This window comes from Nyctereutes procyonoides, unplaced genomic scaffold (assembly GCF_905146905.1).
Source record: "Nyctereutes procyonoides isolate TBG_1078 unplaced genomic scaffold, NYPRO_anot_genome, whole genome shotgun sequence".
Taxonomy (NCBI): Eukaryota; Metazoa; Chordata; class Mammalia; order Carnivora; family Canidae; genus Nyctereutes; species Nyctereutes procyonoides.
The window spans coordinates 8805827-8822587 of NW_026575051.1; the positions used below are offsets into that span (position 1 = coordinate 8805827).

General features: G+C 44.6%; 1 protein-coding gene across 6 annotated transcripts in view; it reads right to left on the bottom strand.

Moving 5' to 3' along the window:
• MOCS1 (molybdenum cofactor synthesis 1) overlaps positions 1 to 16761 on the bottom strand; it is a 35018-nt gene that overhangs the window by 13611 nt on the left and 4646 nt on the right. For 4 of the 6 annotated variants that reach the window (XM_055329776.1, XM_055329775.1, XM_055329780.1 and 1 more), the window contains exons 2-3: positions 14325 to 14451; positions 12597 to 12764 (exon numbers count right to left, since the gene is read on the bottom strand). In XM_055329776.1, coding sequence (XP_055185751.1) covers positions 12597 to 12764; positions 14325 to 14451 — 295 coding nt within the window. Of the gene's footprint in view, positions 1 to 12596; positions 12765 to 14324; positions 14452 to 15141; positions 15200 to 16761 lie in introns of those variants that run through there. The other 2 variants (XM_055329777.1, XM_055329778.1) reach the window with 2 other exon arrangements.

Here is a 16761-nt window from a genome sequence, read left to right on the forward strand (position 1 = left end):
GGCTACATTATACTTTGTCTAGATAATGGAATGTTATATAACCAAACATGACTGTAACATCATGTTAGGGAGGTTGGGAAATATACATGCTATATCAAGTCCAGGTTGAAAACAGCAGGTAGAAACTAGATGCAAAGCAAAAAGACAGGCAGGTCACCAAACCAAAATGTGGACAGTTGTTGCAATAGGGCAGTAGTGACATCTTTTTTGTTTATTTAAAATAAACATGCATTATTCTTGTAACAAGAAAATAATAGTTTAAAAATAAAAGCTCTTGTTTTAAAAAGCATCAGAAAAAAAGAAAAAGCATCAGAATTAATCCTGGGAAACTCCACTAAAATGAAGTTGGGAGGTTTTGGCAGCGGGAGGGAGCCCTCATGGTCTACCACTCAGAGTCAATTGTACACCCAACAGGAAGAAAGGGACTTGACCTTGCAAGTATACTAAAGCCCTCCTTTACTTTTCCAGCTGGGGAATGAAACACTTTCCTTTTCCATCTGGCAGCAGCTCAGCCAGTGAGAAGCCAGTATACTTCTAACTCCTGTTGACTCCAATGGACTTTTCATTTATAGCAGCCTTCCTTATTTACTCCTTTTCTCCATTAAAAAAACCTACCTCTGCTTTTCTTCTCCAGACTCGCCTCTGGTTTTGCTACAGCTTGTCTACCCCAGATTGCAATTCTCGTTCACCCATTTCTGCTGGTATAATAACCGGCAATTTTAGTTTTTTTTAAAGATTTTATTTATTCATGAGAGACAAAGAGAGAGGCAGAGACACAGGCAGAGGGAAAAGCAGATTCCCTGTGGGGACCCTCCCATGTGGGACTCAATCCCAGGACCCCTAGGACCATAACCTGAATCAAAGGCAGATGCTCAACCACCGAGCCACCCAGGCGTCCCCAGTTTTAATTTTTAATGTGAACAAAAGAAAGCAAAGAGCTTTACTGTGGGAAAGTAAAATATGCAAAATTAGTAGTAGTTGTCTCCCTCTACCAAATCAACTCTGAAGAAACATAGAATCTTGGAACTGTAAAAAATGAAAATCTCGAGGAACACCGGGAGGACAGTGCTTTTGAACTGCTGTGGGGAGGGCGTTTGTAGCCTGGAGTTGAAGGCAACTGGCAAAGAAGGTAAACAGTTCAAGGAAAATAAGGCAGTTCAAGCTCCTGCCTTCACCCACTGATGCCTCAGAACAATCATTGTTTGTCCCTTCCCTGAAGAAATCGGTGTCAAGCACCCCAGAGCACTCAGCTGGGGAATCCACCGGAGGTAAACTCAAGGAATCTGCCAGAGTCCTTCTGGAAGAGGAGTTGAAGACAACATCCTTAGGCATTCATTCCTCGTTCACCCCCCACCAAAGCCCCAGAACTGGTAGACTAAAATCAAGGGTACTACCTCCTTGAAGCCAAATCTGCTTCTCTCTGATGGTCTGAAGGCGAAGACCTGTAGGGTTGCCATATTACATAATATTACATAATATTATGTAACGGTAGGAGGTGCCATTCTCATCATAATGTAAATGAATAGCAGTGCTTCCTGGAGTCGTGCAGTGTATGACTTATGCAGTCATACATGGCAAGCCCAGTTGTTTGGTAGGGAGACTACAAACATGAGTAATAGCTGTGATATTCTCCGTTCTTCAGCCCCATAGGCCCATCAGAGATTAAGATCTGGCCTTAAAGCTTTTTCCATTAAACAGTGCCATACAGAATAGCTAATATCCTCAGGGGAAAAAATGTACCAGCTAAACTAAGGAGACCTTTGAGAAGAACAACTAATGCTCCCTGCCCTCCTTAACCCAAAATCTATAAAATATATAGAATTATTAAAACAGAACAAAAGTAAATACAGCAAAAGAAATAACAAAGGCTAGCAACATGAAAAAAATTTCATCATAAAAAAGAATGAGGGGAGGGACACCTGGGTGGCTCAGTTTTTGAGTGTCTGCCTTTGGCTCAGGCTGTGGTCCTGGGGTTCTGGGATCAAGTTCTGCATTGTGCTCCCTGCATGGATCCTGCTTCTTCCTCTGCCTGTGTCTCTGCCTATCTCTCTGTGTCTGTCATGAATAAATAAAATCTTAAAAAAAATAACAAGGGGAAATAAATAGTAGATAAAGGCATAATTGTGAAATAAAGAACAGAAGAAATAAGATCTATAATAACATGGTGAAGTAGAAGCTAAGATTTAGGGCTCTCCCAGGAAGAGGAAGAAGAGAGGGGCACTTAAGTAGCTCAGCGGGTTAAGCATTTGACTCTTGGTTTCAGTTCAGGTCATGATCTCAGGGTCGTGAGACTGAATCCCAAGTCTGGCTCTGTGTTCAGCATGAAGCCTGCTTGGGATTCTCTCCCTCTCCCTGTGCCCCTAGCCCTGCTCTCTCTCTCTCTCTCTCTCTCTCTCTCTCTGTCAAATAAAATAAATAAAATCTTTGAAAAAAAGAAAAAAGAGGAAGGGAATAAGAAGTCACAATATAATTAAAAATTGTAGGTCATAAGTAGAAGGGTATCAAGCTTTGCACAGGGTGCCTCACTCAGTCTGGAGTCTGCTTGTCCCTCTCCCTCTACTCCTCCCACTTGTGTGTGCATGCTCGCTCTCTCTCTCTCTCTCTCTTTCTCTCAAATAAATGCAATATTTTTTAAAAAAAAAATTAAAAAGAGAGAGATACACACACAGAGGGGCAGACTAGTCCTAATAACCCAGAGATAAAATTCTAGAAAATATTAACAATACAGGTGGGGGTAAGAGGAACAAAGATCAAGGGGCCTGAGAGTGCACTAAAGTTCTTGTCTTGTCAAGGAAAAGAGAGATCATTTATTTAAAAGCCAAAAGAGAGGAAAAAGAAATATAGAAGAAGTATGACAGATAAAAGACTATAGGAATAAGTCCAAATATTTCAATAGTTTCCATAAAGGTACCAGGGATCAACACAATAGTTAGGTCAGAGATTGTCAAATTTGGTAAAAGAGACACAGGTAACAGCTATGTGCTGTAATAACAGACATATCTGAAGCATAATAAGAACATAAAAAGGTTTAAAGTAAAAAGGTAAAACCAGACACAATGGTCTTACTAAAGCCAAAAGCAAGTTAATATAACTTTAGTAAAGTAAAATACATAAACCTTAGAGACCCAAAGTATCATTATAAAGAAAGCCATTACATAGTGATAAAAAATTCAATTTATGAAGAAGACATAACAATTCTCATCACATATGAACCTAATAAAATCACTTCCACTATATATAAAATAAAAAGAAATAGGACCTCTGGGAGAAATTAACAAATCTACCTACTTATTTATTATTGGCAGGCCAAACAGATAGAAAGCCAGCAAATAGAGATAACCAAAGATCTGAACAATAAAATTAACAAGCTGGAGCCAATGAACAAATACAGATGTCTCCATCCAATAATTAAATAACCATTCTCTGCAAGCACACATAGAACATTTATAAAAACTGACAATATATTAAATCATAAAGAAAACCTCAATAAATTTTAAAGAATAATTATCATATAGAGAAGATTCTCTGACCACTACATAATTAAATTATAATTTAATAAAATATAAATGAAAAATCCTTATATTCAGAAATTAAAAATGAGACATAAATATTTCATAGATCAAAGCACAAATCAAATAAAAATTAAATACTTATAGCTAAATGTTATGAAAGAAATAGGCTACAGCAAGATGGAAGCAGAAGTAATAAAACAGAATAGAAATATACAGTAAGATTCAACAAATCCAAAAGTTGGTTTGTTGAATATTAGCGCAATAGACAAACCTCTGGCAAGATTTATCAAGATACAAAAAAGAGATAAGGTACAAATAAATCATAGTGAGATTAAAAAAACCAAAACTGCAAGTAAAACAGATTAAAAAATAAGAAAATGCTATCAACAATTTACACCAATAAATTTAAATAAGAAATAATGACAAATGTCTTAAAAAAAAACCTACCAAAACTCACTCTAAAAGAAGTCAAGATTTTGAATAGTACAATAACTATTAAAGGAATTGAAGGGATCCCTGGGTTGGCGCAGCGGTTTGGCACCTGCCTTTGGCCCAGGGCGCGATCCTGGAGACCCGGGATCGAATCCCACGTCGGGCTCCCGGTGCATGGAGCCTGCTTCTCCCTCTGCCTATGTCTCTGCCTCTCTCTCTCTCTCTCTCTCTGTGTGTGTGACTATCATAAATAAATAAAAAAAAATTAAAAAAAATAGAGATATTGAAGCATCAGTTAAAAACTCCCTGCAAAGAATACACGAGGTACAAGTTTACAAGTGAGAAAAAATAAGTGATTATTACAGATTAATACAAACTCTTACAGATGAAAGAATAAGAGGCAATATTATGTGCTATGATTGTATGTTTGTGCCCTCTCTCATTCAAATTCACATGTTGAATCCTAATGCTCAATGTGATGATGTTAGAAGAAGGAGCCTTTGGGAGGTGATTAGGTCTTAAGGATGAGGGATTAGTGCTCTGATAAAAGTGATTCCACAGACCTCCCTCTGCCATGTGACCATACAATGAGAAGTCTGTGAGCCAGAAGAAAGCCCTCATCTGACCATGCTGGCACCTTCATCTTGGATTTCCAACCTCCAGAACTGTGAGAAATAAATGTTTGTTGTTTATAAGCTACCTAACCTATGATATTTTGTTAGAGCAGCCCGAGTGTACTAATACACTACCCAACTCATTTGTTGAAAATTAACATCATAATCAGTCAAGGCAGGCATGAGGAAGGCAAAATACATGCCCATTGTACTCACAGATGTAAATACAAAAACTTAAAATATCAATAAACTGAAACTAATAGTAGATAAAAGCACAGTTTACCATGACTAGGTTGAGTGTACTACAGGAGTACTATAAGAAAAGCCATAGGGATCCCTGGGTGGCTCAGCGGTTTGGCGCCTGCCTTTGGCCCAGGGTGCGATCCTGGAGACCTGGGATCGAATCCCACCTTGGGCTCCCGGTGCATGGAGCCTGCTTCTCCCTCTGCCTGTGTCTCTGCCTCTCTCTCTCTCTCTCTCTCTCTCTCTTTCTTTCTCTCTCTCTCTCTCTCTCTCTCTCTGTGACTATCATGAATAAAAAAAAAAAGAAAAGCCATAAAGTCATTCAGAATAATAGCATATAGAAAAAAAAATCATAGATCATCCTAACAAATATAAAGAAAGTATATAACTTAAAAAACTCAAGATAGAAAGGGACCTTCATTGCTTGATTATTTGTGAAAAAAAATATGAAATACCATTCTAAACGGGGAAACATTAGGAGCATTCTCCTATTACTATTACTATTCAAGATTATATTGAGATCTTAGATATTGCAATAGGACAAGAAAAGGAAATTAAAATCAATAGATAAGAAAGGAAAAAAAATTCCCTTAGTTGCTGATGATATGGTTGCTAGTACAGAAAATTTCAAAGAATCTAAACAGACATATTCTTCTATCGATGCTATAATATACCAAAAACAATTAAACAATGTAATTTTAAAAGTTTTATACTCTCCATCAGGACGCTAGCATAAAACAGAATTAATCCCAAATCGTTAAAAGGAAGACTTTAATGAATGACTACTTGCCAAGGTATAGGCAGAATTAAGGGCCCTAACAATTAGTACAACACTCAGACTAGTAACACTGGGGATCCATTGCCATGCCTAGGGCCAAAAGCACATGGACTCCTAACTTAATTTCCTCTCCAACTAAGTCACCATGGAGGTAAGGATGCTCTGTGGGAGTTTTAGTCTTGGAGGGAATTCAGCTACTGTCAAAAACCCAATGAAGAAACCCAAATGCATCAGAAAACCAACACGCAAAGAGACCCTGGGTAACCTTAGGGGTCAGCCACCTAGAGCAAAGAGAAGGGCAAAGGAAGGAGATGGCTGTGGGAAGGTGGGAGTATGAACAAAACAGAGGTCAATTCTCCCCAATTTGATATATAGATTTAATGACATTAAAATACTAACAGATATACAAACTATGAACCCTCTTAAAAGAAAACAACTCCATTTATAACATAAAAATAAAAGATTTAGGAATTAACCAAGGAGGGAAAAGCCTTGTACTATGACAACTATAAAGCATTGCCAAAATAAATGAAAGATAAATGGACATGCATCATGATTGGAAGACTTAATATTGTTAACATAACAATACTACCTCAAGAAATCTACGGATTCAATGCAACTTCTAGCAAAATCCAATGACATTTTTTGTTGAAATAGAAAAACCCACCCTAAAATTCACATGGAATCTCAAGGAAGCCCAAATAGCCAAAACAATCTTGAAAAGGAAGAACAAATGGAAGACTCCCACTTCCTGGTTTCAAAACCTATTATGAAGCTATAGTAATCAAAACAGGGTGGTATTGGCATAAACATATACACCAATGGAATAGAGTCCAGAAATAAACCCTTGCATGTATGGTCAAATGATTTTAAGGGTGTCTAGACTATTCAGTGCGTTTGAAAGCAAACAGTGTTAGGAAAATTGGGTATTTACATGCCAAAGAATGAAGTTGGACCTTTACCAAACATCATATTCAAAAATTAACTTGAAATGGCTCAGTGACCAAAATATAAGCCCTAAAACAATAAAACTCTTGGAAGAAATCCTAGCACAAAAGCTATATGACATTGGATTTGGCATTGGTTTCTTGGATAGGACACCAAAGGCACAGGCAACAAAAGAAAAATAGACAAATTGGACTTCAGCAGTATTTAAAATTTTTGTGCATCAAAAGACACTTTCAACAGAACAGCCACAGAATGGGAGAAAATACCTATAAATCATGTATCTGATAAAGGGTTAATATCAAGAATATTAGAGAATTCCTCAAATTTAGCAGCAACAACAAAACAACTTAATTTAAAAGCAGGTAAAGAATCTGAATAGATCTTTCTCCAGAGAAGATCTATGAATGGCCAATAAGCACATGAAAAGATGCTCAACATCACTAATCATTAGTGCAAATTGAAATTACAGTGAGATACCACCCCACACCCACTAGGTTGGCTACTATCAAAAAAACAAAAAACCCAGAAACAACCAGTGCTGATGAGGATGTGGAGAAAGTAGAGCCCTCTGCACTGCTGGTGGGAATGTAAACTCGTGCAGTTGCTGTGGAAAACAGTATAGGGGTCCCCCCCAAAAAATTAGAAACAGAAATACCATATGACCCAGCAATGCCACTTCCACGATCTCTTTGAAATCAGGGTTTCAAAGAGATATTTTTACACCAATGTTCACAGCAGCATTATGGGAGAAGCAATCCAAGCTGACCAATAAATAGATTACCAACACATGATATAGACATAAATATTATTCAGCTTTAAAAAGAAATGTTGCGGGATGCATGGGTGGCTCAGTGGTTTAGCACCTGCCTTTGGCCCAGATTGTGATCCTGGAGTCCTGGGATCAAGTCCCACATCGGGCTCCCTGCATGGAGCCTACTTCTCCCTCTGCCTGTGTGTCTCTGCCTCTCTCTCTCTCTCTCTCTCTCTCTCTCTCTGTATCTCTCATGAATAAAGAAATAGAATCTTAAAAAAAAAGAAATATTGCAATACGCTATAATATGGATGAACCTTCAGGACATTATACTAAATGAAGTAAGCCAGACCCACAAAGACAAATATTCCATGATTCCACTTCTATGAAATTCTTAGGTAACCCAAATCATAACGACAAAGTATAATGGTGGTTGCCAAGGGCTGAGGAGAGTAGAGAATAAGGAGTTATTTTTTAGTGGGTACAGAGTTTCAGATTCACAAGATGAAAGGAGTTATGGATGTGGATGGTGGGGATGGTGCACAACAGTGTGAATGTACTTAATACTACTGAACTGTTTAATTAAAAATGGTTAAGATGGGGGCACTTGGGTAGCTCAGTAGTTGAGCATCTGCCTTTGGCTCAAGTCATGATCCTGGGGTCCTGGGATTGAGTCCTGGGACACAGTCCTCTGCCTATGTCTCTACCTCTCTCTGTGTGTCTCTCATGAGTAAATAAATAAAATCTTAAAAAAAAAACTGGTTAAGATGGGGGAACCTGAATGGCTCAGTCAGTTAAGCATCTGACTCTTGATTTTGACTCAGGTTGTGAGAGTCAGCCCCACAATGGGCTCCATACTGAGTGTGGAGCCTGCTTAAGATTCTCTCTCTCCCTTTCCCTCTACCCCTCCCTGACTGCTCATGCATGCATGTGCACACACACTCTCTAAAAAAAAAAGAAAAGAAAAAATGGTTAAGATGGTAAATTTTATGTTGCATGTATTTTAACACACACACACACACACACACACACACAAATCCCAACAAAATTTTTCATGGAACTTGCCAAGTACTAAAATTTCCACGGACAAAGCATAGCTAAAGCACTGCTCAAGAATATAAAGAACTTGCTCAACCAGATAGTGGCCTTACCGTGATGCTACAGTGATTAAGGCTGTATGATATTGGCATTGAGATAGACAAGCTAACCTATTGAGATAGAACAGCACCCATCACATAAATGCACACATGGTAGATTTATAGAGGAAGCAGAGGCTTCCAAAAGGAGGAACTAGAGAAAATGACTATCACATGGGGAAAAAATGAAACTGGATTCCCCAAAATCAGCTACAGATGCACTCAGGACTTAAATGCAAAAGGCAAAATTTTAACTGTTTTAGCGGAAACAGAGGGAGTTGTTCTGACCTTGGGTGAGGTGTTTCAGTAGAAAGACATAAAAAGCACTGACCATAAAGGATAAAACTGATCCATTTAAGAACTGCTACTGATCAAAAGAATTGTTATACACAGTGTCACTCATTTTTTTCAAACTGGGAAAAGACATTTGCAACATAAGTAAAGAACTGTTTCCAAACCAATCTGAAAGAACAAAACAGAAAGAATAGAAATGGGGGCAAAAGACATGAGGTGGTATGACACAGGAGGAAAAAAAAAAGATATTTTGGGCTGATAAACATGTTGAGAGATGCTTGACCTCATTCCCAAATAGGGAAATACAAATAAAGACCAAACAGAATACCATTTCATCCTCGTTCAGCTGGCAAAAATCCAGAATAAGAATACTGAGCACCGAGGAGGATGTGGCTCAGAGGAAAGTGGCACAGGGCTCCGTAGATAACACCAAATTGTTTTCCAAAGTTAAACATTCACCTATTATACCAGGCAGCAATTCCACTCCTACAGGAAGGGCACTCTAGGACACATGAACGAAAATAAAAATGTTCCAAGTAGCACTGTTTATAACATCCAAACACTGGAAGCAGCCCAAACGCTCGCTCACTAACATGATAGAGTGTGCTACATATACAGAATGGGACAGCAGAGAAAAGGAACGGGTTGCAACTCGGAATGACGTGTACAAATTTCCATTGCGTCAAAAGAGCAAGCCCTGAAAGACACACAGCATGATCCTCATAAAGTTCCAAAATGCTGTCTTTCATTTTTTAAAAATGAGATAGGGAATGATAAATACAAACAGCTCAAACCTTCACCATCGGCCATGACAACCGTTGGTCATGTGGGGCTACTTCAATTAATTACGATGTAATAAAGTTACCAGTTCAGTGCCTGGGTTACACCAGCCACATGCCAAGTCCCCAGGGCTATGCGTGAGTCCTCACTAGCGCATCACACAACACAGATAGAGAACATTTCCACCAGCCGGAAAAGTTCTGTTGGGCAGTCCTGCTTCAGACGGCTTAGCTGAAAAAGAAGGGGTGGGGGAGCTTGTTCCCATGCCAAGCCAGGTGGGAGAAGCGCTTCGGAGTCTGGGTTGGCACAGGGGGATCACAGTAATTACAGACAGGGAGCCAGAGCGGGCTGCGTGGGCTTCCAGCGGGGAGCTCTGCAGCATCAGGCCCAAGACTGCCTGTGCATCGGGCGGGGTCTGAAGTGATCAGGACAGCAGGCTCGGACAAACCTGGGATCCCTTCACTCTGCACCTCTGGGTGGGGTCCCTCCATATTCGCACCTGGGGGGTGGGGACAAGTGTTGGTGAGCAATCCAGCTCTGACCGCTAAGCCCTCACCACACCTCCCCTCAGCCCCGCTCCTCCACGAGTACCCATCTGCTGTGCCCTTCTGGGCAGCTTTGCTCTGAGGCACTGCCTCTGGGGAAGATCAAAGGAGCTTGGCTGAGAGATGCCAAGGTGTTAGCAAGCGCAGCACCACAGCAACCCACAGCCTAGCAGCTGTCATTCTTTTGGAGCACTGGGGGGAAGGGCACAGCTGTCTTTCTTAGTCAACCCACACCCTTGGGGGTGGGAGGTAAATCCTCCTGAGCAGGTCACTGCAGTCGGGGCCTTGTCCTATCTAACATCTATGTGCTGACCAACCCTTGTTCACCCCATGCTATTGGCTAGGACCAAGAGCCATGGGCCATCATAGCAGGGAAGGCCTGTGAAGTGGCCAGTGCACAGACGAGGATACTGAGGCTCAGAGTGGGGAATGAGTCTGCCCAAGTTCACAGGGCTGGGCAGTGGCAGAGTGGGAACAGGGCTGTCAACTTTCCTGGTTTCCATGGAAAAACCAGTGTCCTTATGACTGTTCTCAGTCATCCCTCTTAGACTAGTGGTGATCCCCATCCCTCTGCTCCCCCACAGACCCTGCACAGAGCACAGAGGTTGAAGATGGAACCCATGCCAGAGGGCAGATGATATGGCCTGAATGAGGGGGCTGGGCCTGGCAGTCAGCCAGGCTCAGCAGGTTCAGCTCTTTCCTGGAACCCAGTCTGGTTTCAGCTCTGAAGAGCCACCTGGAACAGGCGGTGAGCAACCCTAGGCCAGTTCCTCCAGCACAGGAATGAGGGCAGGATCCCAGGTCACGTGACCAGTGGTGGCTGGAGTCAGCTGGCCTTGTGGAAGGAGGAAAGAAAAGACTGTCAGGGGCACCTCCTCTGGGCTTCCATGGTTCTTAGCAGACAGCTGGCTCTGGCAGCTGCTTCTACCAATGGGCTGTGGATCCTCAATGCCAAGGCCTGCAGCTCATTCACCTTTGTGCCCCCCAGCACAGGATCAGACACATAAGGAGCCTCCAGAGAACATTCACTGAATCAAAACAGAGGCCTGGGAGAGCCCACCAGAGCAGCAGGGGTGGGGTTCAGAACTAAGAACACAGAGCCTTATTTTCCTCTGATTTCATCATCTATAGCTATAGAAGCAAAGATCTTTCTCTGCCTGACCTTGGGGCTTAGAAGCAACGCTGAGCCCTTACAGAGTTTCCCCATGTGCTGGGCGTTTCCTGCTCATTTCCTGTGGGAGGTCCACTTCATCTCTGACTGGAGGCTTAGAATGAATGTAAAAGTTGCCCAGGGGGGGCCTGGGTGACCCAGGTCTTTATCTCAGGGTCCTGGGATAGAATCTGCTTCTCCCTCTGCTTCTGCCCCTCCCCACCAGCCCTGCCTGTGCTCATGCTCACACTCTCTCACTCGCTCACTCTGAAATAAAGATCTTAAAGAAAAAAAAAAAAAAGGTTGCCCAAAGGTTGCTGCTAGTAAGAGGCACAGCCGACATTCACGTGCAGGAATGTCCTACCTCAGAGATCATACTGCAAACCAACAAGTATCACCGAGCGCCAGCTACGCGTCAGGCATGTGCCTACATGCTGGGAACACAGCTGGGAACCAAAGTGGCCTCAGCTCCAAGAGCTTTCACGCCAGTTAATGGGAGGAGACAATACAAAGGAAATATAAACATACAACCAAGTAACATAACCTCTGATGAGACAAATGCTATGAAGAAAAAATAAGGTAGGAGAAGGAGATAGAGTAAGTGGGGGTTGCCATATTTTTTTCTACAAAAGGCCAGATAGTAACAATTTTTGGCTTTGCCGGCCACATGGTCTTTGTAGCAACTATTCAACTCTGCAAGCAGCCCTGGGAAATATGTAAATGAGCGGATTTGCAGCTATGTTCCAATAAAACTTTATTAACAATGAATTTATGATTTCATGTGTCACAAAATGCTATTTTCTTTTGATTTTTTTCTTTTAACTGCTTAGCAATATAAAAACCGTTCTTAGCCTACGGGTCATACAAAAACAGGTGGTGACCCAGATTAGGCCTGTGGGCTCTTGCTTGCCAACTTCTGGGGCAGAGAGTAGTTGAGGTGTGTACGTGGGGATGTACTTTGGAGAGAGTGGGCAAGGAGGCCTCCCCAGGGAGATGACATGTGTGCAGAGTCCCAAACAAGGCCAGCAGTGTGCACTGTGTTCCCAGCAAAGGGAAGAGCAAGTCCAAAGGCCTGGTGGTGTGTGTGGAGGGGTGGGATGGATTCAGAGGGACAGGCAAGAGGTCTCAGAGGTCAGCAAGAGTCAGACCACATAAACCTGAAGGCCCTGGTGAGGCTTTAGCCCAGCAACCCACTGGCTTGCATTTAGCAGCTTTGCAACTTTGAGTAAGTTACTGAACTTCTGAGCCTCATGTCCTAACAAGATAGGAATAATAATGGTAGCTGTCTCAGAGGCTGGTAGGGCTAAGTGAGCATTATGTTCTGAATGGATGTCAGCTGCCGATATGAATACTGCAGTCCAGCTGGATGCAGCAGGAGTTAGTAGAAGTGGCCACAGCTTTTGTCAAACTCACCCACAATGTCCACCACGTCTGGCCGGATGAGCGGCTCTCCCCCTGTGAGCCGGATCTTGTCTACACCTTCCTTCACAAAGAGCCGTGCAAGTGTCAGGATCTCCTCTGTGGTCAGCAGGTCGGCCTTGGGGGTCAGTGGGACACCCTCCTCAGGCATGCAGTACTGACCTGAGGGGAAGGGAGGGGATGCAGAGGTAGGCCACGACCACAGCACTTGGGCCCATGGGGCCAACAGACCCCCATTCCTCCACCAGGCCAGAAGTCTCTCTTGAACCCCACCTGGATGATGAGGAATGGCCTCGCCAAATCTGAGCTGGCACAAACCCTAGTGACTCTCTCGGGGCCCCACCTTTGTCATCTATGACCTGCCAACACTGCCCCTTCCCTCAGAGAGGAGGCCAAGGGAACGGGTTAAAGAGGGTGGATTTGGGAATCTCTGGGTGGCTCAGCGGTTTAGCAGCTGCCTTCGGCCCAGGGCATGATCCTGGAGTCCCCGGATCGAGTCCCACATCAGGCTCCTTGCATAGAGCCTGCTTCTCCCTCTGCCTGTGTCTCTGCCTCTCTCTCTCTCTGTCTCTTTCATGAATAAATAAATAAAATCTTAAAACAAATAAAGATAAAGAGGATGGAACAGGGGGAGAGCAGAGGCAGCCTTACGTGGGTGGGGGATGCCAAGAGGCTGATTCCCTCAGCACGTGGGGCAGCTAGCTAGGCAGGATCTGTCTGGCAGGCCTAGGCCCTGGGCCCTTTCCTTCTGGCACTGGCCACCTCTCATTTCATCTGGTTTGGCAAATCGTTATCTCTGTAGTGACAAGAGCTCTCATGTCCAGCCTATCCATTTCAGGTTATCAGTCCCATTTCGCAGGTTGGAAAACTGAGGAACTACTTGTTCAGGGTGAGGTAGCAGAATGGGTCAAATGAGGGGAGCCTGGAGGGTGGGGGGTACCATCCCCTACCATCAGCTCCTATGGGAGTTTTATCAAGGACTGGGTCAAGATCTGGTATGGAGCCATTTAGTCAAAATTAGTGAAGGATCCAGGATTGGTCTTTTAAGATAGAATAGAACAGGTAAAGAATATCAGAACATCAGAACTGCATGCTGCAAGCACTGTTTGATTAAACATTTACTATATACACGTGTATTTATTGGGCCATGAAGTAAATATATTTCTTATTGGGCACTACCATGGAAAGCAGGAGAGAGGGAAAGAGACAAACTTTGAAATTCCCTCCAGCAGTGGCTACACCTCTGGCACACTCCATAAATGATTATGAAACGAATATGCTGTGTACTAGCCTGGCCCCAGGCAACTTCTGTCACAGGACTGGGATGTCTTCATAGTGGCAGTGCCGGCCATGGGCACCGCTGTGTACCTCATATGTTTACAGTGTCCAGCACCCCCAAACCAGCCCCTGGCCACGTCCTGAACTCTGGGAATCATGTGAAACAGGACAGAGGGAGAAAGAGCCCTGAATCGTGAGATTTAGGTCCAATCTCGATTATAATGCTGTTCTCAAAACTAGTTCTGAGCAGAACTCAGCTCCCAGGATCGTAAAGATTCAGTTGCCGATCCAGGATCAGCAACCCCAGCTGGCAAGCAGGGAAGAAGGGAGGGCAGAGACACTGCTGGTAAGAGGAATGGGGTGGGTTCAGGAGGATTCCTGGGCGCAGGGAGATTTCAGAGGCTGCCTCAGCAGCGGGGACAGGGGCCCAGGAAGGTGACTCACATCTGAGATTGCACTTCTCGGTGAGGGAGATTCGCAGGTAGCTGTGTTGCCGGCCGAAGCTGTCAGTGAGGAAGGCAGAGAAGGGGACCGCGTGCTCCCTCAGGAACTGTCTCCGCCTGGACAGCTCCTGCAACGTGGGGCAGAGGAAACGTGGGCCTCTGTGCCTGGGCTGGGGGGAGAGGGGCATGGAGAGCCCACCCCAGGGACATAAGTCCCCTCCCATAGGACATCCCCTCCCCTGGCGTCATCTTGGACATCCATGTGGGCTCTACAGTCCTGGGGGAACAGGGATTCTCCCACAGGGAAGGACCTTGCCCACAGGGAGCCCCAAGGGGGCAGGACCCCTATGGGGACAAAGCTGCCCCGCCCAGCCCCCTTTCTCTCCCTGTCACCATCCTACTGCCCACCCTCCTCCTTCAAAGGAAGGCTGTCCAGGAGCAAACATTTCCAGTATTTCTTGGATGGGTCAGTGGGAGAGAATGTGCCACTCAGCACCTGGCCACTATGCCAACTGGCAAGTGTGTCCAGAACAGAGGAGAGGGGAAGACGGTCACTGATGGTGGCCACCTGGGACACAGTGAGCCACTTCTCCAACCCAGACCTCACATTCCCTACCTTTGCAATGGGAGACGGAAGCAGCTCAAAGCAGACTCACTAACTCTGCGGGGTGAGTGTCCTATCAGCTGCCTCCACATACCTACTCTTGTGGTCAGCTGGGCTCCCTAGGGCCTCAGCACTGCCCAGGAAGACCTAATAAGCTAAGCCACTGGGAACAGCTGAGGACTACACCCAGCTGGGGGAGGGAGGGTACACTCACGGGGAAGGCTCCCCTCATGTGGAAGTCTTCTGAGGCAGGGACAGCCTTGCAGAAGGAATGAGGCCAGCAGCCTCTAGGAAGGTAGTATGAGGAGGCCCGCAGGATCACCCACTAAACCCATACAGAGATTGGTCTTCATCTTTCACCCCACCCATTGCTGGAAGGAAGGATTATACACACCCACTGTCTAAAGCCTAAGAGGGAGGAGATTGCTGGAGGCTCCCTGCAAGGCCCAAACTCCTCCTGGGGAGAGACAGAAGGCAGCCAACCTCAGTGTTTTCCCAAGTCTGATCTAGTCCAACTTCCTGTCACAATGGACGCTGATGACATAGTTGCTCCATGGAAGGAACATTTACAAAACATCTTTAAGCTTCCAAAGAATGCTCTCTGTTCAATTCCCACACCTACCCCATAAGGGATTACTGTAACTGAAGCTTGGATGGGGTTCAAGAACCCCACAGGCCAAACCAAGCTTCAAATCCAGGTCTTCTGAGTCCAAGCTCTATATTCCTCCAATTGCAAAGGGTGAGTCCAAGAAGGTACGTGGGATGGAGCATAGGGTGGGGAGATTTCCTTTCTTAGAATCTTTATCACAAAGGAATCATGAAGTTGATCATGAGATTGTTCATGGGGTCTGTGGCCAGGGGCTCTGGACTGGTTTCTGGGCCAGGTGTGTCCCAACACCTTGAGAAAGCACCCTCACTTCTCCAGGCCTGTTTTCCCAGTTATAAAATAAGGACCTAGCGATGGGCTTGGGTAAGAGAAGGGAAGGGGGTCAGGAAGCTAGAAGGTCAGCACTCAGGGTTATCATGATCTTGTAACCTAAGAGAGCAGAAGGCCTCAGGCCCCCTGGAGGCCCAGGGTAACTGCACCTGGAAGGAACATTACTTCAATGACCTTCTCAGCACTGGCTGCACCTGGCAGCTTCAGGAAAAACTTCCCTCGAGAGCAACCGAATTTGGATCTCTGAGCACTTGCGTTTCTAGTCTCTCTAGTGGATTCTAAAGTACAGCCAGGGTCAATGACCACGGACTCAGGAGATAGAAGAGACAGGAGTGAAAGTATGTGGGGGTGCTTCCAAGATTTTCCTGGGTGCCTAAAAGTGACCTCACTCTGCTCACCCCAAGACCAGTGTCCTCCAAGTCCCATGACAAGCAAGCAGCGCTCGCTTCTCTGAACTGCTGCCTACTAGAATCCTAACAGTCCCACCTCCCTCCTCACTCCACTGCCTTTCCACCAGTAGCCTTGGGGGTCAGGCAGGGGATACTACAGAGTCAAGACCACAGTCCAAAAGATCAGATCCCTGGAAGTCTGCATTTCTGGCCGAGTTGCACCCAATTCCTCATCAAAGTCTTAGGATTTAGAAATGCATTAGTGGCCCCAGGCCGCACCCTCTCACTAGTGGCCCTTCCTAATACTGGAGGTTGGTGGCTGGGTGAGGGAGGAGTCAAAGGGCACCAACTGGGAGCAAGTGAGAGGACCAGGGAGCATGACTTGGCAGAAACAAGGGAGCCAGCGGAGCAATAGGGCACAGGAAATGGAATCAGGCACTCTGCTGTGGCCCTCGGAGGGGCAGGCTGGATTTTACTGCTGAGACCTAGAGTGACTTTATCTAGATTC